General features: G+C 37.0%; 1 protein-coding gene across 3 annotated transcripts; it reads right to left on the bottom strand.

Moving 5' to 3' along the window:
- Nucleotides 1–7547: 7547 nt before the first annotated feature.
- Nucleotides 7548–19022, bottom strand: csf2rb (colony stimulating factor 2 receptor subunit beta). 3 transcript variants are annotated; one of them, XM_027139166.2, is made up of 14 exons: nt 18867–19022; nt 16398–16558; nt 15240–15345; nt 14970–15130; nt 14600–14751; nt 13979–14126; nt 13115–13238; nt 12858–13009; nt 11240–11373; nt 10804–10969; nt 10406–10505; nt 10238–10310; nt 9253–9344; nt 7548–9078 (listed from the first exon to the last, which is right to left on the bottom strand). In XM_027139166.2, the coding sequence occupies exons 2-14, from the start codon at nt 16492–16494 to the stop codon at nt 8475–8477; spliced, it is 2109 nt and encodes a 702-aa protein (XP_026994967.1). In that variant the 5' UTR covers nt 16495–16558; nt 18867–19022; the 3' UTR covers nt 7548–8474. The 3 variants fall into 3 exon arrangements, with proteins under 3 accessions (XP_026994967.1, XP_047657102.1, XP_026994968.1); XM_047801146.1 differs by having other exon boundaries at nt 10406–10499; XM_027139167.2 differs by lacking the exon at nt 18867–19022 and adding an exon at nt 17674–18374.
- Nucleotides 19023–21870: the final 2848 nt, after the last annotated feature.

Genomic DNA, 21870 nt, shown 5'->3' with positions numbered 1-21870 from the left:
TGTTCAGCGGCCCGGCAGTGTCAGCTTGGTGGACCTGGAATTCAAACCCACAACCTTCTGATAGGTAGTCCAACACCGTACTCACTAGGATGCCACATTCCCTATAGCGTGTTTTGTAAGATAGAGACACACTGAGGCAAGAGTCCTGGCCCAATATAGACACCAATTTCATTCTGTAGCTTCCAGCTGGATTTAAACTCAGTGTCAGAGTCTATTGTGCTAACCACATGCCATTATGGTTGCTGTATGTTTGTCTTTAAATCCAAGAGGCATAGTTGAAACATCCTGGACAATTTGAGAAGCAGTATCTAATTATTAATTGAGCTCATGTGTATTTGGATATGTATTTAACAACTCAAAGTCTGACATTCAGAGTGAGATATCCTATCATGTTAAACTTAGCTTGCAGAGATCTTTAGGAAGACTGACTTTAGTATATTAATATACATACTATTTGCAAAAACTTGTCCAAATAATCATGGGATTTGCTAGTCTGTGTTGTTTTACATATGACTTTTAATTTCCTTATCAAACTTGCATAATATTATGTAATGCACAAAAAACTAACACAGGTACATCATGCCTGATTCCACATACAGCCAAAAGACAGTGACATAAAGCCTATAAACTTTAGCAGATTACTTTAATATGGTTCTCTTGTGTTACACACAGAATTACATGAATGTTTTTCAGGGCTATGACTGCATCTCTCAGAAATGTAGATTATAACAAATGTATTCAAACTTTTAAAATGTGGTCAAACTGAGTGCAGAAAGAGGCGAAGTGTGTGTATTGTTATATTGTTATTTAAGTTTATCTGGGCATTAAGACTGAGGTGGTCTCTTTTTACACAAACATCTCTTACTACCGGTTTGCATTCTAGCTACAGTGAGGAATGTAGTGTAGCAGTAATCCCACACACGATCTAGTGATATCATATTAAGGAGCTGAATATCATGGGTGGGAGTAATGCTAGCTTGGCTGGATCAGACACAAGTTGGGCAAACACAAGTCACGACTACTCCCCATAACCATCTGCACACACAGACATAATAAAAACAAACAATCCTACTGAGACGTGCAAGAAAATGCTGTGAGTCACACTGTCAGAGTCAGAGCTGATGTCCATTGTTAAAAGCACTATACAAATAAAATTGAATTGAAAATGAAATTAAATTCAATGTGTTGTAATTCACAGAAAAATATTATTAGTAAAACATATCTTACACTTGCTCCATATGTCAAACATCTTCAAGCCACAACTTGGCTAGAAAGACATAGGATGCAACAGCCAATCAGGGAAGAGAGAGTTTTTTCTTGTTGAACAAAACACAAACAAAGTAACACAAATAACACATTTTACACCAGTAATAAAAACTATATGAGCTTTCTACACAACTATCACCTCTGATCACTTTCAGTGTGTGTATTTTTATTACTGATGTATAAATGTGTTCTTCTTGTTACTTGTTTCAAAGCTAGGCTTTATATATACATAATTTGTATGAAAATATATTATATGAGGGATATAAAAGATAGCTGGCAGCATATGAAGTATGATTATATCTGGATTAAAGTGCCAAAATATACAGTATAAAACATAGTTATTTATTTATTTAAACATGGGATTCATACAAATATGGTCAGTGGTGGCTCTGTGATTAGACTATCGATGGGAAGGTTTGGAGTTTGAATCTAACACCAAGCTGCCAAATGAGTAAACTTTATTTTTGCATCATTTGAAGGCTGATTGCTGCTGGCCACATGTACAGTCTGAAGATACATGGGATTGCTGTAGAAGGTAAAACTTAGAAACCATGAAGATGGCTTTGGACTGCAAATGAAAAACAAAACAGCTTTGCACTCAAGACTCCATCAGTGGACTTCAGTTTGAAACTAGAATTAATTTCCTGGTTATACAATTGTACTTTTTCACACAGTTGTAGAATAAAATTATTTATAATCACAGTCTTCCCTGTCACCCAGATGAGGATGAGTTCCCTTTTGTGTCTGGTTCCTCTCAAGGTTTCTACCTCATATCATCTGAGGGAGCTTCTCCTCACTAACTTCACCTCTAGATTACTCATTAGGAAGAAATTAATTAATTTCTTGTATTTATAAATGTCTGTAAATCTCCTTGGTAACCATGTTCATTGTAAATTACGATAAATTCTGTGAATAAAATTGATCCAACCCCTCTACCAGAGACAGCAGAAATACTGTAGTGCTAATATGACCTTAACTGCTACAGCGAGTGCAGGGAGAAAGCAAAGACTTGTTTTTACCAGCAAGTTGTTTGTGCTGCTATACTTTTGGGAATTTGCCTGTTTGACTGTTTTTAACCAAAGTAACATGGAAATATGAAAAGACACAAATGAGAAGCTGAGGCCTTAAGGGCCTTGATCAATCACAGTGTTAGTGTTAGTTTCATGGTGCTGCACGAACTTTCATCTACTGAAAAAAAGGTATAAGTCTAGTAAAAGTATAGACTAATCACCCTTAATGTCACACATGTTGTGATAAATGGATTTCCAGACATGGGTGATGTATTACAATTGGGCTAAAGTTTGAGAATTTATGCACACAGTATATTGAAAATCATAGAACCATTCATAAAATGACTGGAGAGTCATCTTCACGCCAATCTCCTGGTGTCCTGAAAAGGTTAAACCCACAGCAGTTCGAATACTGGTGCAGCTGCAGAATACTGTTGTTTACTCCTAATCCTTCTCACACTGCTTCTCCAAACAACAGAGAGTAGAGACATTCAGCACCAAGCTGAAAAATCAGCCTCAGAGTTTTGTGTCTCTGCTCCCCCTACACACACACACACACACACACACACACGCACACACACACACACACACACACACGCACACACACACACGCACACACACACACACACACACACACACACACACACACACACACACACACACACACACACACACACACACACACACACACACACGCACACACACGCACACACACACACTAGTTTGAACCTCCCCCAGTGCTGTAAAAAAGAAGGAGGTGAGAATGTATAAAGCTCTGAAGTGACAGACCAATACTGTTATTAATGAAAGCTTTATTCAAGGCATCTGGGTAGCTGTAATCCTGCTTCCTGATATGACCACTGCTTCTTTAGTAACCTGATGGTGCTTGACTAATCCAGAGACTCCTCAGATGTGAGTGAGAACAATACATTCTTCTAAATCCATTGACACCGCAGCTGATATAGGAGCACGGTCTATGAGCTCGGAGGATAGCAATGTTGCAATGTTGTCTTGTTTCAAATGTAAATGTATTCTCGATCTTTTATGCTCTAAATAGCATTTTTATAATTTAGCAATACCACATACGAAAGGAAACTCAAGCAATTTCACTAGAATTTTGAATTTTAAAATAACTGTAGATTTTAAGCCAAAGCCCTCTTCTATTCACACGTGGAATGTGAATACAGCTATCATACAAAGAAATTACATGTGTGTCTTCACTACTGGTAGGAGTTTAATAGACTTGCAATCTTTCAGGGTAGTTTCTTGCAAAAAAAAAACACAAAAATTGTTTGTTTGGGCTTTTTCTTTTTTAACCAAAGCAAAATCAAACATTTTTGTCTATAACAATCACTCAGAATCCTGGAGGAACTATACAGTTTGTTGCCATGTCAAACAGGTCAATCACTCTATAAACCTGATAATAAATATGAATAACTTTAGATAATTGTTGGTTGTCATTTTCTATCAGTGAAACGAAATGAAATTCACAGATCATTGGCTTTGCTTCACAGACTTCACTCTGAGACCCATTGTCCCACTGTCCTGATTGATCCCAAAAGCTCAGGATTAATGCTCTTTGAATTACTTCCCTGTCCTTATTCCACTGTATATGTTTGTATGCGTGTGGGAGACTTTTGCTGAACTGCTGGAGAGTGTTATTTGTGGCGCACTGTCACACAAAGGCATGTGTACGCACAATCAAGTGTACACGGAAGCATGTCGCTTTCACACACCCAGGCCTTCACACAAGTGTACATGCACACTTGCTTACAATAGATCAGATCTTTATCTCCACCAGTAGCGCACACCATCTTCCTGTTATCTTATTTAAAACAAGGGTGGTGTGTATGTGTGTATGTGTTTGTGAAACCTCATATTCTTGTAAAATACTTGTATATGTATGGCCTAATTATACACACTGGTACTTGTTCAAGTAATAGATGAGTCACTACATGGGTCTGTTTGTGTGTGTGTGTGTGTGTGTGTGTGTGTGTGTGTGTGTGTGTGTGTGTGTGTGTGTGTGTGTGTGTGTGTGTGTGTGTGTGTGTGTGTAATGAGTTCTGTGATACATGTCTAAAATATAATAAAAATATTATAGACACTGAATAACATTACTTACACTATAAAAGATTTCACGTCATGTGTCATGAAGTTTGGATATGAATGTTTATTGTGTGTGTGTGTGTGTGTGTGTGTGTGTGTGTGTGTGTGTGTGTGTGTGTGTGTGTGTGTGTGTGTGTGTGTGTGTGTACGGCTGTTATACTAATAGAAGCTAAATCACACAGAGAAAGGAGGCCAGTCTAAGCACTATTTCAAAAGCACTATAAACACACACGGTGACTATATTTTACATGTAACAATAATAATAACAAATCATGTCTTTGCAAAAATATGCATTATTGCATGCGGTCTTCTGTGGGTTAGTATTAAGAAAGGAAACTAAAAGCACATGCATGTGTCCTCTCCTGCCTCTCTGGACAAGGTTGCCATTCGTTCCGTAGCCTTTTTGTGGTTGCCAAATATCAAACGGGATAAAAAGGTATTAGTTTTGGGTTACAGACCCAGTTCTTGACCTAAGGGTAGCTCAGTGGTTAGGGTTCTTTTGAAGTATAGAGCCTTGATAAAGACCATTACCTGAAAGAATGTCATTTTTACAAATCCAGAAAAATGTTCAATGTTAAAGAGAATTACAGCAAGCCTGTAGTTTAGTCTGGGATTATGACAAGTCTTATGTTGTCTGCATGAAAATAGGAAACTTTCTGCTTTCCAATTCAGACCTCTTGAGGTTGGAACAAATCTGGACGTACAGAGAAATCTGCCCTCATCACGCTCCATATCTATGTAAAAAAAAACCTCTCAAATAGCTTCATGCTTTACACACAAATACTGAAGGAGAGAAGAAAAAAGTGCACTATTTTGCCATTATTTCATTCATTTAAACTGAATGTCTTACAGACCTACTCTATAGACAACTTACAAAGCCTAACCAGAGCCAAAAACCAGTGTCGTTTTATGTTCTTACTTTTTACAACATACTGTGAAGTATGTTATTTTACATAAGTAAATAAGAATGCAAATATCTATATAAGTAAAGAACAGACACAGTACTGCAGCTCAGATACATCAGATAATCACAGCAGTAAAACATAGCATCTAAAATACTCCATACTCAAGAGTGCAGAGTTTTAACAAAGTGTAGCTGGATTATTTTAGTTTATGAAAACTAAAATTACTATTATGGTTGAAAGTGGTGATGATCTAAAGAAAATTATATAATAAAACATATATGTGTTATTATTAACAATTATACACATATCTGCAAATATTGCTCCATTCAGACTGAATTTAAATAAAATAAAATAAAATAGTTTTTTAATTTAACATTTTTATGCAATAAATTGCTATTACAACACACTGCCATCCTGAAATCAATGAGAAAAAGTCTATAGGCTTATTTAAATAATAAAACCTACCACTGATAATATAAACCCCTCTAAAATTAGAAATAATACTAAACTTAAATTACAGTAAACCTTACAGGACTTCAATGCTAACAAATTATATATATAAATAGACTTTCTACACCATCTGCTCATAATACCTTCAACTGATTTGGTTGATAAGTTAGCAGCCGTTGGATGTTTCAGTGTTTATCTATGATGTGTTTAAGGGAAAGCATTTCACTGCATGTCGTACTCTGTATGTGTGTGTATGTGAAATAAAATTTGATTTGATTTGATTTGATTTGAACAAGGTGCAGAGATTTGCTCTGACTGCTCTGGTGTTCTGGATGCTTCTCAGATTAGGATTCATATTAAAACACTAAAAAGTGCCTAATCCCGGTGTATACACTGTATGGCTTTTGCACAAGATTGTGTTGCTGTTGTACGTTAAATAATGTGTTATGGCATAACAGGGCCTCCAAAAGCTTGCAGACAGACATGCATGGTTACATAAGTGTTTTACTGGTTTTTCCAAGCACCTTTTAAAGGCTCTGGCTTTCCTGTGTTTATTTACAACAAAAGACAAGGGACATACTGTCCATAGAGGATTCTCTCTCTCTCTCTCTCTCTCTCTCTCTCTCTCTCTCTCTCTCTCTCTCTCTCTCTCTCTCTTCCTCTCTCTGTTACATTCATTCACACACACTCACATTTTGAACAATGGATCTTAAAGATGTGCTGTAAAATTCCTCTGCTTTGGGCAGAAGATCAGAATTTGTCTGGAATGTGATCTTGGTCAAGGGATAATGATGGTGAACTAGTCTAATGAGTGAATGTGAGGGCAATGTGACATTATTGGAAGAAAGCACAGGAAATGAAGTGTGAAAACAGGACGTACTGTAGATTTTGGAAGTATGACACACTGACACACACACACATGCATGCACACACACACACACACACACACACACACACACACACACACACACACACACACACACACACACACACTATATGCCTGGCAACTGTTTGTTTATAACTAGTAACCATATAAAAGTCCCAATGATGTTTTTATATCTTTCCTATCAGCTCCACCACTAGGTATTCTCAGCTGATTTTCTCAAATACAAGGATTTTGCTGCCCATAAAACTACCACTAACTGAATGTTTTGTTGTATTTGTTTTGTTTACTGTATTTGCCTCCATTCTGTGTCATCTTTAGAAATCAAATAAACCTAGGAACTCAACACTTTCTAAAGAACTTAAACCCATCCACTTGGCACCATGTCACACTGAAAGCCACTACGATCTCGTCTTTGCCCGATTCTGATATTAATGAACTAAAGCTTTTCTATCTATATCTGCATGATTCTATGCATTTGTGCTGCAGGCACGTGATCGACTGACTATAATTGCACGAATGTACAGGTATTTTTTTTATCAATGTTTATTATGGGCTTCAATAATAAGTATATGTAATTTTGCTTTTTTATTTTACATTTTCAAACCCCAAAGCATATTATATGAAGATTAATGAAAGCTGAGTCATCCTTAGTTAGTTCTTTCTCTATTGTTAGACTAATGCAGTTAGTATACGCATGTCAATATATTTATGCAAATTTATATTAAAGTGATGTAGTAAAGTGTGTCAGATTTGTGCACAGTGTATATATGCACAAACAGCGCATTTACAAACAAAGCAATTTGTGGCTTGCAGTAAAAGTGACCTTCATACTACAACATGTATTAAAGAGCAAATATCTCCTTCATACTACAACACATGCACTAAAAAGGAAATTGATTCTCAATTAAGGAAATGGTACGTTTCTTGGATTAAATGTGCATTTTAATTAATTATGCTCAAATATAAGTCAGTTACAAAAAAAGCTTACATTCAGTTACAGGTATAGTAAGCATGTGCAAAGTAATGCATAGACAGAGAATAACTTGTGCTCACATGTTGTGCATGTTGTGCTCACAAAGTCCACCAGCACTGCCATCTGCTGGACAGCATGGCATGATACAGAATCATAGCTACTTCAACAGGTTGCTGTTTTGAGATTTTTTTTCCATAAATAATCAAACATCTATCATATTATTGGCCCATGAATTAGTCCAAGATTCAGGATTTGAAGCAGTTTTGAAAAGAAAGATATTAGCTTTGTATATACAGATACTGAGACACAAAGAAGACATTGTGGTTATTTTTATAACAAGTGGTCACATATAAAAGCCATTAAGGCAAGTTTCTTAAGATCAGTTTTGTTGCCACAAAGTACAGAACTTGTGTCAGAGCTACAGTATGAAAAATAATCGAGGCACAAAGAATTAAGTTGATTTAGATTGTTGTGGCTGCAGGAACTGGAGTCACAAGGAATGCTTTAGGGATATACCATTAGTCCACATCAGCTTCAGAGAATTTTACCCATTCCGGCCCAATCATTAACCATTTTTACCACTACATTGGTATTTCATTCTCCCAGCAGAATATAAAACGACTTATTAGATGTTTTAAATCAGTATGAACAAATGGATTATTTTATGGCTGTAATTCTAATATTAAATGAGTCAGGACTTTCATTTACATCATTCATGCACCTAGTAGGCAAGTTAACTAGGGGCCAAATACTAAGTATGAGGTTCCCACAACATATTAAGTAATGAGAAAATTGCAGAATGTATAGACAAGATACTAGATTCATTTGTTGCCTTGACCTATTAAGTTCTGGCCTTAGTATATTCATTTGTGCCATTATTACTGAAATAGTTCACGCTGAGAAAGTGTCACATAGCTGCGTTCAGTTGAATCTCCCTTAATCTCATGCAACATTCTCTCTGTGTAGCCCTCAGGTGGAGGGACAGAAGCAGACACCCATGTTGCAACACTCTCCATGTTGGGCATCAGACAGTATCCAGAAGGGTAAGAAAAAATGGCACTGGACACCGCAACTGGACTTGAAGTGTAGGCCGGGGGATCCTCATCAGGGGGCTCGGACTTCTTGGCCTCTCTGTTCTCACTAACTTGATTATTGATTGGGGTGGAGCATTCTGAAGTTGGGTTTTTGACAGGGGATAAAACATAGCCTCCTTTTATTGGAAAAGAATCTTTAGGGAGCTCAGAAACGTATCTTCCATCATCATCGAAAGTTAAGAGGGGAGACACAGACGAGTCCGAAGTTTCACTTGGCACTAAAGAGTCCTCGCGGCAAAGGATGTAAGGGCCAAGAAAGCTTACGCCAGATTTGTCTGTCATTCTGCTCCCATCTAAGAACAAAGAACTTTTTGGCCATTCTGATTCACTCTTGCTGAGGCCCATGTCAATGTCATTGCTGCATTTCAGGAGTGGGTACTCAGAGATACTGCAGAAAACACAAAAGGGTAATATTGTTATAATGTGAACTCACTGATTTGATTCCCTAATGAAACGATGTGGTAAACGAGATACATCAGTGTTCTCCATGGGCTTTGTGTGGGTTTCCTGTTTCAAAAGTTTTTTGGATTCAGACATTAACAATAGAGTTGCTGTGCCTTACCTGCCCTTATAGATGATAGGGTTATCTGAGGTCTGGATAACAAACACAGAGGTTTTCTCTTTGCATGGATTGGTCTCTGAAGCAAGAAAGTTCTGAGAGAGAGGAAAAAGGTCATTGAAAACTAAATATAATTAACCAGCATGCAAGTCAATATCAGCTCCACACAGACAGATTTTAAAAACGTGTCTATGAATGTTGTTGATATGGTAAATATTTCTGTGAGGAAACATCTAGTTCACCATTTTGGGATCTACAGTGTCAGTGCATGTGTAAGTGTCAGAGAGAAATCGGTTGGAAAAAGTTTGTTTTCTTATACAAAAAATGCTTTGCGTGTTTTGATGGCAACATGATAAAGTCGGGCAAGAAGGAATTAGTGTTGGGTTTGTGGTGAACTCGGAAATGAGGATGGGTTCCCTTCTGAATCTGGCTCCTTTAAAGGTTACCTCCTCATATCATCTCAGAGTTTTTCCTTGCCATGACTCTCCTCCATCTTGGCCATTGGGTATAGGGATGTTACAGATATATAATAACTTTAATTTTAACCTTATTTATATTTTAATGCTTCTGTAAAGCTGCTTTGAGATAATGTCAATTGTATAAAGCGCTATACAAATAAATTGGTGAGGGAAATGAATTACATTTTAGGCTTATTCTGTTTTACTGTTTGTATAGCTCCTCTAATGTAAGTGATAACAGGAAATAATAAAAAAAATTCTAAATAAAAAACATGGTGTTATTCTTTAATAAATGAAGAAAAGTCATGTGGATTAAGAGGAATAAAGCACTTTGTGGCGTGTTGCTAATCGACTTTGGAATAATAACTGTAACTGCTTCATGTTGTGTCATATTTCACCACCCTATTTGTTGATTATTTTCCTATAACAGTGCAGGCTGTCATGTTTTTATTATTTTTTTTACTTAAATACTGTTTTAAATTCTAATGTTTATAAATGAAAGTCTTACTGAATGGGATAATGCTGCTCACCTTACTGCTCATTTCCCCTAGGACTTTGCTGTTAATGGGAGAAGGAATGGAAATGTTCCACAGTACCAGTCTCCTATTAAACACGTGCACACACAGACACACACATTTTATATAATTGAAGGATATGATTGATTTGGATACAGTAGGCAGTTATACAGAATGATTTACCTGTGGCAGGCTGGAAGGGCATTATACAGGAGGATGAAAAGCAGGGCTACTAATGCAGCTATCAATATGTAAATTATGGTGTTCATCCAGGGAGCTACACCTACACACACACACACACACACACACACACACACACACAGAAACACACACATTTGAACTGTATAAGTACAGCCAAGTGCAAAATTGTGCTTAGTATCACGGATGTTCCAATATTATACTTAAATATAAAAAAATTCTGAACATTTATTATATATTTTCTAGTAATATGTATTCCCTTTTCTGCATTTGTAAAAGTTTCTTTTTAATTACTCTGACAACAAGATTATGCTTTAGCATTTCATATTTAATATTTGTAGCCCCAACCTCCTGCACAATAAAAGGTCAGAGGTCATGGTTACCTGGATCAGTGGTGAAGTATACAGGATCAGACCAGTCAGAGGGTCGACCTCTAAATACATTCCCTGGATGTGCTCTCACCATAGCCATGTAGCTTGTAGAGGGCAACAGGGAGGAGGGAACATTTGTACTGAGATCTGCTTCAGTAAGATTGAATTCCACTTCATCCTGCAAGGTGTGATTGAGAGACAGTGAGAGGATTGCCAAAAGAAAGGTTCAAGTTAAATTTGCAGATGCATGGACTCCTAAAAAGGTGACATTCAGGCTTCTATAATGTTTAGCTTGTATTTACACCCATAAATGGCATGAAGTAGGAACATCTTACAATGTACCTTTAAGTAACTATAATTTGTTCCCACTATTCAAAAGACAAAGGCAAAAGAATAAATTCGACAATAAACAGATCTACATATTCAGACAGACAGACATGCGTCCCACCTTTGTGACATTGCTTCGAAAGTACACCTGATAGAAGAGAGTGAGTAATTCATAAACATCAGGTCTGGTCCATTTCAGCTTCCAAACACCGTCTTGTTTATATACTGATAATTTGGATGGTCGTAGTGGTTGAACTATGAGTCAGAAGAAGGAAATAAGCATTAGAATAGATACAGTGTACAAGATGTAAAGCAGCACATTGGTTCTCCCTGGGTGCTTACATAGGAACTAGGTGTAAATAAGTGTGTGTGTGTGTGTGTGTGTGTGTGTGTGTGTGTGTGTGTGTGTGTGTGTGTGTGTGTGTGTGTGTGTGTGTGTGTGTGTGTGTGTGTGTGTGTGTGTGTGTGTTCTGAGATATTCCTGCCTCACATATTCCTTGGATAGTCTCCAGTCCCACCACAACACTGACCAGGACAAAGCAGTTAAGATGACTGGCTGACTTACTGACCGGCTGACTGAAAGACTGAGGGCCTTTTTACACCTGGTCACTTCATGTGTTTTCTCTGATCCGATAGCTATCTGATTTGTTAAAACTGTTCCATTTACATTAGGCCACATAAATGCATCTTGGCGAATCTTATATCAATCCGATCTTTCTAGTCCCGCTCAAAATGCAAATATATTTTACCTCATTTCCGGGGTAATTGAAATGGAACACGCTTTGGTGTATGCGGTTGCTACAAAAAACAGCATTTACTGTTTGCTGCGTTTTCGCTGGCGGCAGCAGTGCATTTTAAGACCAAACGAGACACCTGGGTGAAAGATCGGAGCCAGCGCTGGTGGGAAAACTGATGTTTCTGATGCACGATCAGATTTATATCCGTCTCGAAACCGTTTCGGAGGGCATTTATACCCGGGCTTTTTACGATCGGATAGCTATCGGGTCACAGAAAACGCATGAAGTGACCAGGTGTAAGAAACCCCTGACAGACTAACCGACCGACTGACTGACTGACAGACTGACTAAATGAATGAATAATTTACTGAAAACCTAAAATGTAATTTTAATTTAATTCATTAACCACTGCAGCTTCGTGAGCTAAAGAAAAGCATAAAGCCTTGCTGTGTTGACGAGGGATTAAGTCTATCCTTATGTACAGCAGGGGAGAGTACCTCAGGGGAAGCCCTGAAGACTTCTTACATCTCTAGACATGGGGAACTCCTAGGGGTTTGTGAAGCATCTCCGTCTTCCTTATTTATTTAATTACACTGGTAACTTTGGTAGATTTACCTTGTTACTTAAAATGAATGGGTGTAATCCAATAACTTACAGTAAATACAAATCACCAAAAATGAATGTTAACTTGGACATATTTGGTTGGAGGAAAGTTTAGAAATAGAAAGCTAATAAAGAGACATAGAATTATTCATATTTAAATAATATTTATGAGGAAATTCTGGTTGGTGGGGATGATGGAGTTTATCATACAGTTACAAAATTACATTTAACTGCATTTGATGATTAGAAAATATAGAAGCCAAATTTTTGACTTTTTTTGACTTTTTGAATTTTTTTTCCTGTGAAAAATATAAACAATTGCAAAGCGACTTGGTGTTGATTTATCTCTACAGTAGATCAATGTTAAGTGTGTCAATGTTTAGTCCTGAGGACACTCACTGTTTTCAGGGTCACTAAAGCTCTTGACCTTTCGTAAACTTCTGATCTCCACAGTCAGCAGTTCAGGTTCAGAGCTATCCAGTGAACATGTATATTCTAGAAAGGCTCCAGAGTGAGCATGCTCAGCATGATGGTTACAGTGGTTGCATTTCCTGAAAGGAGCAATAAATAACATAGAAATGATTTACGGTCTATGTCGACATGAGGGCTAAAGTGATTCTGGAATGAGAGCAGGGAATCAAGAATACTGTACTCACACACTTGTTCCTTTAGTGTGACCACACAGGTGATACGAGAGGAACTCGGCCTGCCTTTTTTTCACCTGCCAACTACATGTCACCCCTCCTTCCATAATTACACACTGCAGGTTAATGACGCCTTCTATTATACCGGATGAAAAAAGAGTACAACATTTTTATATTTAGTATCAGTCTCTTAGGTGGAAGCATATAATGTACTTTAAAGCACAGTGAAGTACTTTACTTTTCACAACTCAGGCATCAGTGCAAGGTCAGCTATAATACAGCATGCCTGAAGTGAAGTTAATATAATTGCTTAATAGTTATAGCTTGATACTGGAACCCTGACCTTCTGAGTGGTAACCCAAAGTCAATTGAGTCACCGCAGCCCTCATGAAGCCACCGCAGGGGCTTCATGACTGATTAGTTTATTCAAATGTGAGTAATGATGTATGATGCTGGTTACACATTTCTAGTCAGAGCCTGTGGAACCCTTTAACCCAAGAATATGATTTTCTTAATGATTAGCAGTTCTTGGGAGTTTGATTCTAAATCTACTGGTTTTGATTTTTCAAAATTAGTTATTGTTCTCATATAATAAACTTTTTCAATTTACCCCAAGCACATTGATATGCAATATTTGCATTTACAAACTTTTCACATTGCTTGTGTGTTAAACTAGATAAATTAATTAGTAACTGTTACTGATTAACATAATTTGGTTTCGTTCATCTATTTTGACATGTACTGTATGACGCAAACTGTAGACTATATTATGTCTCATATGACAAAATATGGACAAATACAATGTGTTAACAGTTTACAATACATGATTATACTTTTAGTAATTTTGTTAAATCCTGTAATTTTTGCCAGTTTTACCTTCCTCGGTTATCCAGAACACTGTGGGGCTCCAGTCGCTCCACCGGCCTACACGACCCCGCACTCGAACCCTAGCTTCATATGAGTATGCGGGCAAGAGTGCATGACTCTTGATCACAAACATTGTATCGTTGATATTATCTATCACCTAGAATTGCAGAAAAGAGAGAAAGAGATTAGATCTGCAAACACCAACAGGCACATTGTCACATCTCTACCACAGATCTCTATCTGGTTTCATGTAATTTTGTAGTGTTGCATTATCTTGCTTGAGAATCTTGATGGGTTTTGAGGTTGCTATGCTGCTATTTCTTGAGAACACTGACATATTATCGTATGTGCGTTCTCTGGTAATGTTGCAGAAGATGACTGTGGTGTAATACAGGCAAGGCAAGAGAGCTATTGATGACTACAGAGTTTTTCTTGCGTGTGTATGCGATAGCATGAGAAAAGAGAACTAGGCTGTAGTCTTTTGGTGGTGGGTGTCACCGTAATGCTGATTTTCTCTAAGGGTTTATTTAAGTATATCTTACTCTAGACTAATTAACACTCAAACGATATTTGCAAAGCTACTTCACACTGCGTTTGCATATGTGTTTGTGTGCGTGTGTGTGTACTCACAATCCAGTCATGTTGATGTCTTCTGTACGTGAGCTGGTAGGTAAGATTTTGTGTGAGAGGGGATGACGGAGGATACGGGCTGCTCCAACTCAGCAGTCGGTTGCCACCAAAATCTTTTTTCTCAGAGAAATTTGTTGGGGAGAGAACCTTGCCTATAGAGTATGCAACACACACACACACACTCCTCATTTTCATTTGTATTAAAATCCTTTTTCAGTATGTATGACATGGACATACACTTGTATTTATAGTTATTTGGGTTATGTTCATGTACTGTATATGCACATATTGTTCAGCTGACAGTTGCACATTTAAATCACATTTATCTGAATAACCACATTAGCGCACACACGTCTTCATGTCCTCTCACCTTCTGCAGCTATGTTATATGTTGTCGCTTTAGAAGGGCAGGATGTGTTGAAGAAGAGGTCATGGCTGCCCATGCTAAAATCCATTTTATAGATACAACTCCGGCTGAGTTTTCCACTAGACTGAAGCTCCCCTTGACCATCAGGAACGCACGACTGTCCACTACACAAACACACAAACACATACACAAACGTTTTGTTTTAAATGTGTAGAGTTCCCGATTCTTTCTTTTTATCATTATCATTTTAACAGGTTTATTTTTGCTCCTTACTCGCTGATTGGCATGTGCATGTGTGTGTGTGGTTCCTCCTCCCAGGTACAACGCATCTGAGTGGTAAAGTCATTATAACACTGCAACGACTCCAGCACAGGAGAATCTAAAGAGAGTCAGAGGTCATATACAGTATGATAAGGTTCTCTGTCAAAAAGAATTTGGAGCTATGAGCATGTGTGACGTTTTTGTTGAAAAGCAGTTATACTGAAAATAGTACAGTATATCAATGAATACATTTATACCACAGCTCTAATGAATTCTTTTTTGTAGATTTTGTTAATTTTTTTTATATGAGCAGCTTAGACATTAATGAACATTAATGAGCTTACATTAATGAACATGTTTTAATATATTATCATCTAATATGTATCCTTAGTAATCATTTTGTCAGTACCACTTATCACACCAACCTTCTAAGACATTATAAACAAAACAGATCAAAATCAAGTGTTGATATGGTGGGGAGACATTTATTTAAGGATTTAAGGTTAGTCTGTAGTTGTAATTTAGAAAAAAAAGAAAAGAAATGAGAGCCTGGTTCCAGATATTCACTGCTTGTTCAATTTAATAGGAAAACACCTGGACACTTGTTCATTCAGGCAATTATCAAATTATCTTAACCGATCGTGTGTCAGCAAAACACTGCACAATATTGTGAAGATGCAGGTCATGAGTTAATGTTCACATCAGACTACGGCATGGATTTTGGTGGCGTGAACTTGTTTGATTAATTCAGAAACTGAAACTCTGCTTATCTCATGGGAAATTCACAGAGTTTTCTTCAGGTGAATAAACTTTTACAGCAGAAGACTACATTGAGTGCCACTCCTGTCAGACAAAAACAAGAATCTGTGGCATCAACACTGAATCTGGTGGTGAACAGACAACAAGAGCATCTGGCACCATACCATGCTTAAAGTCCCATGTTTGATCTAAACATTAACTGAATCATTTAATCTGTATACACACTGATTTAGGTATAGTGTTGGTGACACATTTTGCTGAAATGAGCATGGGTACAAGTGTTCCTATTAAAGAAAGTGCATAGTAAACCTCATCCTAGACCATGAATATCCTTAACTAGGTAATGCACTGCAGGATTGGGAAAAACTGTGTCTAGAAAAGTGAATGAAATGTGAATGCAGTTCCACTTACTGTAATGAACAACGGTTTTAAATGAGCACTGCTCAAGCTTGGTACTCAGGACCAGCAAAGGCAGTGCTGCAGTAAGAAGCGTTCTCAGGGGGAACATTGTATTTGGAGTATCAGAGAGCCCTGGCTACACAATTTCAAACTTTTACGGCCTTTGTGAGAACCTGTGAGAAATATTTAACACTTAGACCAAAGAACTGAACACTTAATAAACAAGATAATAGGCATATACTGTACTGTATTAAGGCATACAAAATAATAGGCATATATTATTATTATTCCTTTAGAAGATTTAACACACAAATCTGCTAAAAACAGTATCAAGGGAAAAAAATCCTACAGTATTATTTGACCTGGAGTGCAAGGGTACAAGATTAAACAAGAAACAACAACAACAAAGACTGAAATGTAAGTTTCTTTACAGACAGCTATAAGAAACTCATATTTTATCATATATATATATATATACGTATATATTTCTCCCAATCCTACACTTACTGCCCAGATGACTTTATTTATTTATTGCCACACTTTTAATTAGCATTATTAATACAACCGACAGTTACAATCACAAATCACATACAGTAGTTGAGAATGGTTTAATATGACAGCAGATAGATAAATGTCCCATATGCCCATGAAGCTATAATCTGTAGACATTGTCCTTTTTATGTTCACTTCTTTCTATCACAGTTTTATGTTGTATATTGAAAGATACCTTGCAACAGGAAGGATAAAGTCCTGGATTTGAACCAGATAACTCATGAGTCAAACGCGCTTCCACTGAACTACAAGTTAAAAGTCCCCATGTCGTGTCAGGCATAAATACAGTTATATTCTGCCACTTCACGTCGTTTTATCCCAACAGACTAAAGAAATACAGATTTTCTAAGATCTTCTAAGCAAACGTTGACTAAAACTGTGTTGTTGTTTTTTTTAAAGGATTATTATTATTATTATTGTTGTTGTTGGTGTTGTTGTTGTTGTTATTATTATATCATAAAAATATTATCAATGGCCAATATTATCAATATATATATCTAATACCATTAAATCAGCTATGACAGTATTATGTTATCTAGCCATCTTTAACTTAATGCGTGATAGAAAACTTGTTATTATAGATAGAAAACTTGTTATTATAGATTCACGTGCAACGATTTCCACAATCAACATCATCAGAGTTCGACCATATGAGTAACAATTCATTTTCGGAAGAAAGCATTCATATCTACAAACTAAACTAACCGAATACAAAGGGTTTCTTATCTATTCTTACACGAATAAGTGCAGTAAACATCCCTCCTTCATGAACGAGTGTGCGTGCATGCATCTTTGTTTCCACCGGTAGCGGTAACGGTAAATCCAGCACGTGCTCCGCTTCATTCACGCGCATTATCCACGGTGTTCGGTCGGTATTAAAACGCGACCTACATGCTGATGCTGTGCAAAATATATTCCAAAACAATTCTATAAAGTCTCCAGATGGGACGCAGTTAAATGTCTTGCGACTTCCTGGAATTAAAGGAGATCACAGGATTTCCCCTTTCTAAGTCTAGCCACGGGTGGGAAGAACAGAGACGGAAAAAAGTGAGAATAAAAAAGCAAAAACCAAGCGAAAAAACGCGTTTTGTACAGTAGATGCACTTGTGCATCATGTACGTTTAGGTCTGAAACTGTGGGTTAAGGTGTATTTTTAGCAGTATGTAGATGAATAGGTGTGAAGCATGAACACCGTGACAGGGGAAACACCTTGACGCACTAGTCCACTTTCTTCACGTCTTTTCCCGTCACCTTTTAAATGACAAGCTCAGTGCTGAGAACTGAGCAAATAAGATGGGGGCCAACATGATGAACTCATGAGTTCATCTGCACCAGTATAATCCCCTCCCCAAATATGAAATAGCTTATTCTATACAGCCTTGAGGTCGTATTTTTCTTTCTTTCTTTCTTTCTTTCTTTCTTTCTTTCTTTCTTTCTTTCTTTCTTTCTTTCTTTCTTTCTTTCTTTCTTTCTTTGTGTTACAGAATATAATATGAAAGATTTACTTGTGCCAGTTAGTACCAAGGTAAGAAGTCTGAGACCTTTGAGATCTTAAAGAATGGTTGAACTAGGAATAAAACATATATACAGCTGGTTCCTTAAATGCACACTTTACATTCCACTGGAATCTATTGTTAATTTTGACAGCTTTTTTTGATAGGGCATGTTACAAGTTTCTGTTTGTTCCTGCCTTTGAGAATATTATCAAATGATCTGAGTTATCTCAGTCCGAGTGGAAGCAACACAGTTTCTGTTTAATTAAGCATTGCTTGTTAAAGTAGCTCTGTAAGTGAATTTAACAGAGCCAAGTAACAAGGAAAGCACACAGGTTCCCAGCTATAGAAAACTTCATATCAATCTTCATATCATGGTTTATAATCTTCATATCTATGAATCAGACTATGAAAAAAAAAAAAGATAGACACTTACCTTTCAAAAATATGTTAATCCATTTAACTAAGATCCAAAAAATCTGTTACAAAGTCTCTGTGAACTGACATAATTATAAACAATTTTTTGGGTGTGTGTATCTATGCACTATGTAAGAGTGTGATGGGGGTGTACGTGTGTATTAGAGCTTTTCCTTTACAAAAAAAAAAAAAAAAAAAATAGTTCCTCTTTTTGCCTTGTGGTCAATTTTTTTTTCAGTGCCTGACCAGCATATACTCAGACTTCTACATAAGCAGACAAGATCATCAGGAACCACAATAACTATTTAAAAAAAAAAATCTTCACAGCCCTGTTAGAGAAGCAGTTTTATGTGGTGTAAAATAGGAGCAAAGATAAATCATTTTAGACCATTTCCAGCTTAAATGTAAAAGCTCTATATGTAAAATGCCACTGAAAAGCAAAGTGACACAATTTAGAGTACAACATTTTTTTAAATTGTACATAATCCTAATTTAGTGTATTTGTACTCTGTCTAGTTTAAAGCTATGTGTAATGAAAGCAGTTTTGTTGAAGATGCTATTTAAATAGAGCTTGCTGATGTTCCCTTATTTAATTTCCTGAATCTGTACAATAATAATAATAATGGCTGGTTCACAGACTAATACTGTTCTAATTGAAAATCACTGGTTACAGTTTTAATTTGGTAATTGTTTATCTGATAAGCAATAAAGCAAATATTTTCCCAAAAAGCTAAAATCCTTTATATTTGGAGATTGTATTGAATTTTTATATTCATACAGTGAGCCCCTGAATAATTGATGAACCTTGATGAAAAGATTTTGTGGTTAATTAACTTAATTTCGCAGTGAAACTATGAAACATCTAACCTTTAATTGAACTTTCTTTTTATGAGTATAAAAAACCCTTTTATTGCAGTTATTTTTACTCTTGCTTTTAATCCTTTGGGCAACCTCCCTGTTCCATCATTACAGCACAACAGAGTCTTATCTGAAATACAGAGCAAGGAATCTGAGCCCATTTCTCAATACATACAGTAATCTCTGTAACTCCTCCAGGGTCCTAGGTCCTGTCTTGAGGATTCTCCTCTTCAGCTCACCTCACAGAATTTCACTGGGATTTCAGTCAGGGGATTGGGGTAGCCATGTCAAACTCTTGAGTCTTATATGCGAAACATTGTGTTAATTTGGACACATCTTCCAGACCGCTGTCCTGCTGCAAAATGTGATGTTGTCCAAGTTGTAGTTTTTTGGCAGAGACAACCAGAGTAATCAGAGTAATTACAACCAGAGTAAACAACCAGTTCATCTCCTAATAAAGATGTCCAGATGTGAGGATTTAATGCTTACTTACTTCAGCAGGAAAGAGGAACAACTTGAGTTAAACTTCTGCCCTAACATTGGAGATGGGTATTTTCAGGCATTGCCTGATTTATGTAGGTCAAAATTTTAATCAGTTGGTACATTTTTTTTTCTCATTTCATTTGTGTGTTCTTTACTCATCCCCATGTTGATTAATGACTAAATTAGTTGACAAATTATTTTATTAATTAGTAATAATTGGGGGGGGCACGGCTTAGTGGGTAGCACGTTCGCCTCACACCTCCAGGGTCGGGGTTCGATTCCCGCCTCCGCCTTGTGTGTGCGGAGTTTGCATGTTCTCCCCGTGCCTCGGGGGTTTCCTACGGGTACTCCGGTTTCCTCCCCTGGTCCAAAGACATGCATGGTAGGTTGATTGGCATCTCTGGAAAAATTGTCCGTAGTGTGTGTGAGTGTGTGAGTGAATGAGAGTGTGTGTGTGTGCCCTGCGATGGGTTGGCACTCCGTCCAGGGTGTATCCTGCCTTGATGCCCGATGACGCCTGAGATAGGCACAGGCTCCCCGTGACCCGAGGTAGTTCGGATAAAAGCGGTAGAAAATGATTGAGTGAGAGTAATAATTTTGGCATACCATAATTATACCCCAGTGAAACAGGAGTTCATGAACAAATACTTTAACAGTTCCTACAGTAAATCCAAAGTAAAATGTAAATTGTAACATTTTTCAGTTACATTTTAATCATTCTTTTTATTGAAAGGTGAAATATTCGTTAGAGAGAGAGAACGAGAGTGAGAGAGAGCGAGAGAGAGCGAGAGACAGCAAGAGGGAGAGAGAGAGTGAGAGAGATGGCGAGAGAGAGAGAGAGAGAGAGAGAGAGAGAGAGAGAGAGAGAGAGAGAGAGAGAGAGACGGAGAAAGAGAGAGAGCAATAGAGAACAATATAAATAGTCTGGGTTCGAAGAAGTGCACTTCAAAGAAATACCAAAAAAGTGTGGAGTTTGTACTTAATGCTTGCAAATTTGCTTACAAAGTGGTAGAGTCACATTGGTACCAGACACTGAAGCTGGATGACAAGAAAACCTCAAGGTGCTTAATGATACTCTGGTGAACAAGACTGTTTAGAAACCCTTTTTACGTGTGTTTGACGTTATTTGCCATCGAATGGGGAACGACTTTTCTAAAATCCATACACTAAATAATAGATATGGTAGATATCTGTTGCAGTTTTCATTACCTCTTGTTCTTAAAAAATGCATTTAAATGAGTCTTTCATTAATAACACAAAGGTGTAAGCGAGTGCTCACTGCCTGCTTGGCTTGTTTTCTGTGACTCCTTCTCTAAGGCACTGCTCCCACAATCATTATACCTGGAAAGTGTATCATAACTACCTTTTCAAGTCAAAGTAATAGTAATGATATAGTACTGCTAGTAGATTTGCCCTATGATAGTTGAATACATGTTTTTCATTATCATAAAGATGGTTTGATCTAAAACATGGCAAATATAAACAGTTAAAAAGTTGATGTTTATATCTAATTCCAATTACAGCTAATTAAAATATAATTTCAAATACAATCTTTTTTCTATAAGATCACAAGATCACAAAAATACAATATAAGTACATTAAATTTAGCATTCGCTCAGAAAATGTTTTGGATGTTCGCTCATGAATGATCTATAATCTGGATTCCCCTTCTTGTTGCATTT

This window comes from Tachysurus fulvidraco, chromosome 15 (genome assembly GCF_022655615.1).
Source record: "Tachysurus fulvidraco isolate hzauxx_2018 chromosome 15, HZAU_PFXX_2.0, whole genome shotgun sequence".
NCBI lineage: Eukaryota > Metazoa > Chordata > Actinopteri > Siluriformes > Bagridae > Tachysurus > Tachysurus fulvidraco.
This window is presented reverse-complemented; position numbering and strand designations above follow the sequence as displayed.